At 44.8% G+C, this 9,540-nt stretch overlaps 1 protein-coding gene across 1 annotated transcript; it reads right to left on the bottom strand.

Moving 5' to 3' along the window:
• Nucleotides 1–4,157: 4,157 nt before the first annotated feature.
• On the bottom strand, nucleotides 4,158–8,981 carry TPBG (trophoblast glycoprotein). The gene is made up of 2 exons (XM_074922686.1): nucleotides 8,873–8,981; nucleotides 4,158–8,490 (listed from the first exon to the last, which is right to left on the bottom strand). The coding sequence occupies exon 2, from the start codon at nucleotides 8,308–8,310 to the stop codon at nucleotides 7,183–7,185; it is 1,128 nt and encodes a 375-aa protein (XP_074778787.1). The 5' UTR covers nucleotides 8,311–8,490; nucleotides 8,873–8,981; the 3' UTR covers nucleotides 4,158–7,182.
• Between the last annotated feature and the right edge of the window lie 559 nt (nucleotides 8,982–9,540).

Raw genomic sequence — 9,540 nt, 5'->3', positions numbered from 1 at the left:
TGAAGTAATCAAGCTAGATCACAATACAAAGGTGATGGAGAAAAGGCATCTGGATTAGCGATGATTAAATAAATGAGCTGGAGAAGAGGAAGGATATTCTGCATAGACAGCGTTACAGAGTTCCCAATGAATCTGAGAAACAACAAAGACTGGGGAATTTCAAAAGCTCTTACCAGTATTTATGTTGTCTCTCAAGTATATACCAGACACATCTCTTTTCACACTGAGAAGTTTTTTCCACATTTGGTTCAATTCACCTTAAAACAGTGTAGTTTTCCAAAAGGTGTTCAACAACCTTTTAAAATTAAGCCCCTTTAAAGATACTTTGAAAGCAGAACCCCAAATTGTGGCCACTTCGAAAAGTCTAGGCCACTCAGCACCAATCTGTGTTAACTTGCTAATGGCCGCACTAGGTGCGCAGCAACATGAAGTAAATCTTGAGTGCTTCTCAGAGGCATACCTGCTCCGTTTAGGCACTTAGGTCCCCTTTCCAATGTCTGGGAAAAAAAAAGGCCCCTAAGCTAGCCAAAAGAATTTACTGGAGAGGCTGGTATGCCTCAGACTCCACTCCTCTTCAATCTCCTAGTTTTACATTATGTGTGTAAAATGCATGTATGTACATATAAAATAAAAATTCTTGTTCTCTGATGTTTAAGAGCTCTCTCTGAAGCTAACAGAAGCACCCACCTCTTTAAAATAGGGAAACATAAAAGCACTAGGGTAAAGCCACTGACTTAAATGGATTCAAATCTGTATCTGCAGGATTTGGTTACTGCCTGTTCGTAAGTTGTTAAGGAGAATGAAGGCACCCACCTGAAGAAGAAAACTGTCAATATAGTAACTACTTCTTTTTCCTTCTTCAAAACAAGCTAAAATTACTCAAATGTCCCAAAGTGGTGTTAGTTCATGACTGTTTACAACGTTCTTGCAGTACATGGTATTTTTTCTTAATTTAATATTTCATTACTATTACTTGATGCTTTTACATTGCCAGCATGCAGTATGCACTGCATTCTGTTAAAATATCTATGTGACATCTGATAATGTCAATTTGACAAATGAGTTCCTTATTGCATAAATGCCCATTATTTCATGTAAAGTTACAGTGGGCTATGCCACAGAAAAGATTTCTACTAGAAAAAATGGAATATGTGAAGTAGACTACGGACAGATACTAAGAGTTCAGTTCTAAGATAAAATCTAGGACAGATTGACCTGTCACACATAAAGCCAAACATCCTTCCATGTTAGGTGTCCTAAGAATGTAAAAAACCAACAGCAGCAAAGAACTCTAGACACACAACATAGATGATAAACAAGTTATCAGCTATGCTCCTGGGACCATTCCCAAAAAATCAATTTTATTAAAATTTCAGATGTCTGCACTAGCTATCTATAAGAAGATGAAATGTCATCCTTCCCTTTGAATTTCCAATCTAAATATTTGCATTTAAAAAGCTGAAAGGATGAAAGAGTTTGTCATCCGAATGCTTTTTTCTCTGGAGTTCACCCTTCATTCTCTGTTTCAGCAGTACTTTAATAGTTCCTTCACAGTAAGAAAATGCACACCATCAGTAATAACAGTGTCTCTATCTTACACTATGTAAATATGTATTTCAAGATTTTAAAACACAGTTTGATCTAGTCATTAAAAACCTGAAAACTTGTTACTGTTAAATTTAGAATCGGCACCTAACTTGAAAATCAATACTGCATATATTAATACCTACAAAGCTATCAAATTATGTCCAAAATAACAAGAATGATTAAAACAAAATCCCTTATATTCACTGAAGAAATTTATTTCTAAAGAAATTAATCAGGCTATCTAGATGGAATTTGTTTTCACTATTCTATTGTGCAAATTCACAGCACAGTCATCAATTTGAGCTATAAAGAATACAACTACACCTTTAGCAAAGACCTCAGTATCAGTAATTAAATCAACAGAGTAAACATGTAACATTTATAAGCAATCTGGTAAATATTTTATTGTGGTTTTCTTCACAAATAATTTTCAATTAAGAAATAAAACTTCAATCTGAAAAAGTTACAGCAGTTTCTTGCACATCTAAAATTTCTAGAATAGTAAAACATTCTAGAACATGAAATTTATAACATTTTTATCACTGTATTTACTCAAACAACATTACTAATTTATTCGGATGCTTCATGCATAACTACTAGAAAACAAATCTGTTATTCTGTTAGTCTATCATCAGAAAGGAAAAGCCATCTAGTGAATACTTTGAAAAATATAAATAATTGCAAGTATTAAATTATTAACTGCAACATGAATACACTGTATAAAGTACCATTTTAATTTTCTTAATAGTTCCCTTTTTCTATTTAGGCTAACACTGTGAATGCAAGGACCGATTTCAAGCTTTGCCTACGCGACAGATGACTTCTGGCATAGCAAGGTTTCCCGAGGTTGTGACAACACATAAATTGTAACACTGTTGAGAAAGCAGAGGCCCTTTTTAAGGACATACTTATACCACAAACCTGTATTCTTGCTTCCAAAAGCTTGGTGTCTTGGTTTTTTTTTTCCAAGGTGGGAGAGCAGTGGTGTTAGGTTTATTGTACTGGTGCAAAGCACCACTTTTCTGCTACTGCTCTTTCGACTTGGGAAGCTAGCAGAGTACGGTTGTATCAGCAAAGGATCCTCTGCTCCCACATGGTTTATGCCTCTTTTCAAAGCATGTGTGAAATATCTAATAAATGTTACATTCCCCAAATGGACTGCTTTCTCTCTTCCTTGGTGGGCTTTCATTGTTTGATTCCAAGCCAAGGTCTTTGCAACTAGTAAGCAGCACGTTTGCAAAAAAGGAGCGTTAAGTTATGGGCCTGAACTAGTCATTATTAAATCAGCAGGCACTGAATTAAATTCAATCTTCTGTTATATCCCACAAAAATCTCACAGTGGAAGCACCTGCATTACAAATATTATAGGACGTGACTCCACTTGTTAGCAAAATGTTTCTATTTATAGCAACAGGAAGAAATTAGAGCTGTATCCATAAAACATGACCAGAACATAACAGACAGAATCAATCAGCAATTGTTCCTATTGCTAGTTTTGTGATTTTTTTTCCAGTGCTGACCCATTACAAAAGGATAACTCAGCTTCCTTTATAAGCTTCTCCCTTCAGTCTTCTCTCCTAGAATATAAATGTCATTCGGAAGCTTGAAACCAAAATGTTTTTCTTACCAAATGCTATTTTCCTTCATCATGTGCTGAGAATGAATGGTTCTTCTTGAACATTCAGCTGCTAAAGAGAAAAAAAAAAAGTGCATATCAAATTTTCATTCTGTCCACTTTGACAAAGGCTCTTTTTCATGTTAAGGCTTATAGGAAAATGAAGATGCTAAACCTCAAAATATAAGTGCAGTTGGACTCATTTCTCCACCTGTGCAGATTCATGATACTCCTTTTAATGGATTTCTTGAGAAAATGAGGCGAAGAAAAAATTATGCAGATGCATAAAGAGCAGAGTATACCACAGGGAAAATGCTGGTAGAATAATGAGAGTTGGGATCCTAGTGCAGTCATATTTTGAATATTTTGCCATGCCTGTCTTCAGTGACATCTCAGTCAACAACCGAATACGGGTCTGAACAGACTGCTTTGCTAGCTGGCATGTCACTGGGAATTGTCATCAGTGCTTAAAAGATAAATTACCCTGAATTAAAAGGTTTAAAGCAGTTGTGCGAAACTTAAATCACTTTATGGATGTCAAAAGTATTGGTAATATTATGGCTTGCTGAAATAATAAAAAAAAAAGAATCGGATGATCTAATATAAAACTACCTTGGATAAAGAAAGATCTGTGGAGTTTTCTGTTTCTTACCTGGCAACAGCGCTTATCCAAAACTCTTTAGGAAAATATATTTAAACTATGTTAATTCCTTGTGCTTTTCTTCTAAGAAAATTTTAAGCTTATTACATCTAAAACTAGTTTTAAGAAAACAGCTGAACCTTGGACAAACCATCCTTTCTGTTTCTTAACTTCACAGCCTTCCCTGAAGATTTCCCTACTACTTCAGTCTAAACATTTTCTGTGAAACATCAGCGACAACTGTGTCATGCAGAACTTTGGGCGTTTATGTATACAAAACACATTTTAGAGGCATTTAGTACTGCACGTGTTTTATTGAAGAATGAATGAATAAAACAGCCTCACTAATTAAGCTGCTCTGGAAATAGTAATCAGTTGGAATTTCAGGTGTCAAAGCAAAGTAAGATTATAAAATGTGCTTCAAAAGAGCCATTAAACTAATGTTACTTTCAATGTATAGTTTTTAACCAAGTTCCGAAGCACTTTGGGAGCTACTTTTTAAATGTCTTCTGAGTACCACTGTTAACCGTTTTGTGAAAGGAAAGGAAAACAAATTTCAAGCACTGTTTATGGAAGGGGATTTAAGATTAAATAATGCATTGTACAAAGCACCAAAGCATTCACTGTTGGTCAAACACTGTAGAACGTTGTCCAACACAATACTGACACATGCTAACTGTTACATCCTAATAAATACACATGTAAGCATATGGCAAAAAAGTATTTTAAAGTAGCCATCACCAGGTCTCTAAATAAAATTCTATTACACTGACTTTCTATGATACAAAAATAATAATAATCTTTAGAATAATAAGTGTAGTACAACAGTTACATTTACTCACTATACAAATAGTCCATTGGTGAGAGATCTAGATTAAAGTTGTTGCCCATCCTTACACAGCGGCTCTATAAATGCATGTTATATTAACACATCACAGATAATTGCTTTTACTGTAGTTACTTTAAAGTATCTGTTAACAAAACCCAAGAAATTAACCAAGAAATGGCTTGGTTGATATGTATTTTATCTATTATATTACAGGAGCATCTTAAGCAAGGATGATGCTCTACTCCTCTTGGCACTGTACAACTCAGTGTAAATTGACAATCTCTGAAATGACCAACACAACAAAGTACACTGCATAGCTCTTGTAAATTTTAGCTTCTTACATAAACTATCTTATGTATACAAAGTATGAATAGTTTGCATAGTTGCACAGTAATAGTTATTCACACTGGGCTTTTTACACTGTTCTTAAAACATGGGCAGCTAACATTCGGACCAGCAGTCTGCTTTATAAGAATCCACAAACTTAATTCATACGCTGTTAATCAGATATTGCTCATACATAAGTTACAGAAGAAATAGGCTGTCACTTAACTTACATTAATTGTAAAATACACTGATTTATCAAAACATTGATTGTACTTAATATTAATTCTTTTACTTTTGAGGGCAAATGTACAAAACTACGTTTAAAACAAAAAAAATCACTGCTATTAAATAAAGCCAATTTAAAGCAATAGAAAATTATTGTGAACCAACTTGTGCTACTTGCTTTGTCTGAAGTTGCAAGAAGAGAAAAATGCATTTGAATAATAGTGATGCCCAAAATAGATTACATTTCTTCTGACACTTTAAGGACTATTTTGTATTTATGAGCTCTTACCAAAGACGTATATCTATGAGAAAACTGTCACTTCTGAAAGCAAAGGGAATTAGCCAGTAATTCATGAAATTCTGGCGATGCTCAAGAGCTTCAGCTAACAGTGACCATGGAAAAAGCTCCACAGATATACTGATAGATACCAGTTCACATCACACTTTTACAGTTTGTGTAGCTTTTTTCATTAAAAATCTATAAATGGATTAGAAAAAGTGCATTAATTGTTGGTGGCCATTGGAAGGTTCTTGCTAACCTTTTCATATGTCATCAGAGTTGCATATAAAATGATGCATTTTTAAAGTTTTTCTCTGCATGCTTTATCTATTTACAAGAAAATGCATTTCCAAGCAATAAGCATGAGTAACATACAATATTGAAATGCACCTGTTATAAGATTTAAGATAAATGTAAAGTTCCATCAAGTTACTTGATGTAGATCACCACTGAACTTCACGAGTACTGAGAGCTTAAAATGAAACAGTAAGCACTTAATAAGTGCTGCACTGATTTACAAGCCTGAAGCTCAGCGACTACACGACAGAGCTGCATTTAATTTAGTTCAGGCCATGAAAGTATGTTTTCTTCATAATAAACAATTCCATTCAGGTAAAATTTTCTTTAGCTTACAAACTCCACAATTTAATTTGAACTTTTGGGTTTTTTTTAATTTGGTAGGGAAGACCTTATGAAAATTCTATCAGTTTGTACCTTCCCAGCAAGGTAGACCGTAGCATGTTTCAACATTTTGCAGTTGTTTCGAGAGAGCAGACCAGGGGGGTTTTTTTGCCAAGTGAAACTGCTCTCATCATTGACCGATGTAATTCTCCTAGCATATTTCACAACATTGACAAACCTTTATGCCTCTAAGCTACATATTTGTATAAAATTTTATTCAGACTACTACTACTGGGCTATTACTTCAGAGCTATCCACATTCTTAGATGTCCATACATTTCTCATCGAGCAGCAAACTTCAACACAACAGTTCTTGTAAGACTGTTTATTGAATTTAACAGTTCAGATGGAGTTTATATGCAGTTTGTATAAAAACCCTCTTTTCACGTAAACTGCAATCAAAAATAACTTTATAAAATAGTAAGAGACTTACTGAGATCATAAGTTTCCTAACATGTAAAACTATAAAGCATTTGTGCATGCTCACTATTCGAATTCCTTCTTTTTAACAGAGGAGTTATTAAAAGGAGTTTGTTTTTTTAAATCTCAAGGTAGTCTGTGAAAGGGAATCATTGTCATCGCAACTTGGATACACAAGATCAAAACTGGCACAGAGAAACATAACAATTTTTTCCCCAAAAAGTTGAGGCAGCTTTTGTTGAATGGTGTCGGCATCGGTAAATTATTTTATGAACTCTGGCGGCTTTGGAGCATCAAAAAGAATCCTTTTTATCTTTTGTTGAAAAAAAATTCCCACAAGTACAGACAGGTAAGAAGGAAAAGAAGTAGCAGCTTGTTTCCTACATACAGCCCAACGCCATGCGCAGCTGCCCAGCATCTCAAAACAAAAATGAACTTGACATCACAGGGAGGCATATCCCTCTCAAATTACAAGCACGTCTGAGATTTCTCAGAGAGGGAAGCAAGCACGAGGGTAAAGCATAAGTCTACTTTTCATGCATAGCTACTGTGCGCTGCCCCGCGTCCGTGGCGCTTCGTCAGACGTCCGAGTTGGAGCTGAGGTTTGTTAACCTGGGGTCTGCATTGATCTCGTATCTGTAGTGGTAGCCCTCCATGTGATCCCTACAGGCATCTCTGATGTTGTGCATCCACTTTTTGATTCCTTTTCGGTTCAAGTACAAAACCAGGAGGAAAATGGCCCCGATGAGAGCCAAGACTATCCCCAGGAAGACGTAGGAAGTCTGTAGCTGGGAAGGCAGGTCTACGGGCACAGAGCAGTTCAGGTCCGAGCCGTTGATCTTCAGCAGGGCTTTACCCAGCGCCTTGTCAGGGTAGGCGCAGGTCAGGGCTTCTTTGCCCTCGGCCTGGTCACCCTCCTTGAGCCAGGCCACCAGGTCCTCGACGGTGCAGTCGCAGACCCAGGCGTTGCGGCCCAGGCCGACGCGCCGGAGGGCGGGCAGGCCGCGGAACTGGGCCTGGGTGCCGTTCCTCAGCACGCCCAGGGAGCCGTCGCTGAGGTTGAGGCTTTGCAGCTGGCCCAGCCCCTGGAAGGAGACGTTTCGCAGGCCCACCAGGGAGCTGTTGCTGAGGTCCAGCTGCCGCAGGGCGAGCAGGGCCGTGAACATGCCTGCGGGCAGCAGCAGCAGCCCGTTGTCGGCCAGCTCCAGGCGGCTGAGGTTGCGCAGGGCCCCGGCCTGCAGCATGGTGGCCAGGCTGAGGAGGACGCCGTGGTCGCGCAGGGCCCCGCGGAGGGCCAGCTCCTCCAGCGAGCTGCCGCCCTCGCCGAAGGCCTGCGGGCTGAGGGAGACCAGGGGGTTGCCGCTGAGGTCCAGCTGCCGAAGGGCGGGCAGGGCCGCGAGGGCGCCGGCCTCCACGGCCCGCAGGTGGTTGCCGCTGAGGTTGAGGGCGCTGAGGTCGGGCAGGCGCCGGGCGGGGAAGGCGCCGGCCGGCAGTCGGGCCAGCCGGTTCCCGGTGAGGAAGAGGGTGCGCACGTAGGGCGGCAGGTCGGGCGGCACCGCCGTCAGGTTCTTGCTCACGCACTTCACCGTCTTGGCCGGCTCCGAGCACTCGCAGGGGGCCGGGCAGGCGCCGGGCTGCCGCGACGAGCCGCAGCCCAGCAGGACGTGAAAGAGCAGCCCCAGGCAGAGCGCGCCGCGCCCCGGCATCGCGCCCGGCCCGGCCCCGCGCACAACTTTCCCCTCCGGGCGCCTTCGGCTCCGGGCGGCGCGGCGAGGCGCGGCGGGCGGCGGCTCCCGCCGGCGCTCTGCCCGCTCCGGGCAGCCCGTTCTCCGGGGGCAGGCGCTTCCCCTCCGGGGCTGGCTGCTCTCCGCTTCCCGCAGCGAGACCTGCGGTAGGGGAGGAAAAGGAGAGGGCAGCGGCGGGGCGGCGCGGCTCCGCTCGCCCGCGGGCCCCCGCGCCTGCCCCCGGCCCCACGCCCCCCGCCCCGACACGTGGATCGCCCGGGCGGCCCCGGCCCGGCGGCAGCGCGGGGGAACCCGCCGAGGAACAAGTTTTCCTCCCGCTTCCAGCTCACGCCGCCGCCTTCCCACCCGGCCGGCGGCTCCGCTGGCGGGGCACAGAAGGGAGGGTCTAACCGGCCGCGTCCCGCCACTCCCCGCCTGCCGCCCCGGGGCTCTCCCGTCCAGCTCCGCGCCGCGACCGGTGCAAACTCCCCGCCCGCAAAACGCACCGCGGAGCGGAGCCCGGTCCCAGCCCGCGTCCCCTCACCTCCCGCCGCCGCTCCCGCCTCGCGTCCGGAGCAAACTCCGCCGGAGCGAGCAGCCGCCGACCGCCCCCGGCCCCGCCGCCAACTCCGCGCCCACCCTCGCCGCGCCTGGCCCTGCCTCCGCTGACAGGAGAAACCAACCGCCGCCCCGGCCGGGGGGAGACGCCGGCCGCGCCTGCCCCGAGGGGCGGCCCCGCCGCCGCCGCGCCCCGCCCGGCTCCCGCCCGCCGCCCCCGCGCCCCTGCTCTGCCGCCGCCGCCGCCGCTGGCGGGCCGCGACCGGGGGCCCGCCGGGAGGGTCCGCTCGGACCCCGCTCCCCTCGCCCGCCCGGCTCAGGTGGTGCTGCCGGCGCTCACCTTGGCGCCGAGCGGAGCTGCCCTCAGCGCGGCGGACGGACGGGGCGGGCGGCAGCTCACGGCTCGCTCGGCACGGAGCGGGTCCCGGCCGCCCCGCGAAGGGCGAGCCGCGGCAGCGAGCGCTGCCGGATCCCCGCGCCCCGCTCCCCACCTTGGCAGCGCCGTACCTGCGCTCGCCCCGACGCGGCGGCGCCTGGCTGCTGGGTGCCGTTTTCCCGACCGGCGCGCTCAGACCGGCAGGACTGGGAAATCCCGAGGGATTTCCAGGGCAGGGGGCGCCGGGCGCGGCTCCCGCCCGATGCCCGCCTTGAGCC

The sequence above is a fragment of the Athene noctua genome, chromosome 1, assembly GCF_965140245.1.
Source record: "Athene noctua chromosome 1, bAthNoc1.hap1.1, whole genome shotgun sequence".
In the NCBI taxonomy this organism is placed as follows: Eukaryota; Metazoa; Chordata; class Aves; order Strigiformes; family Strigidae; genus Athene; species Athene noctua.
Note: the sequence above shows the minus strand (reverse complement) of the source record. Positions and strands in the feature narration are given on the sequence as shown.

Bases quoted from the DNA above. Each gene is read 5' to 3' on its own strand.
- TPBG (XM_074922686.1), bottom strand. From the start codon at position 8,310: ATGCCGGGGCGCGGCGCGCTCTGCCTGGGGCTGCTCTTTCACGTCCTG.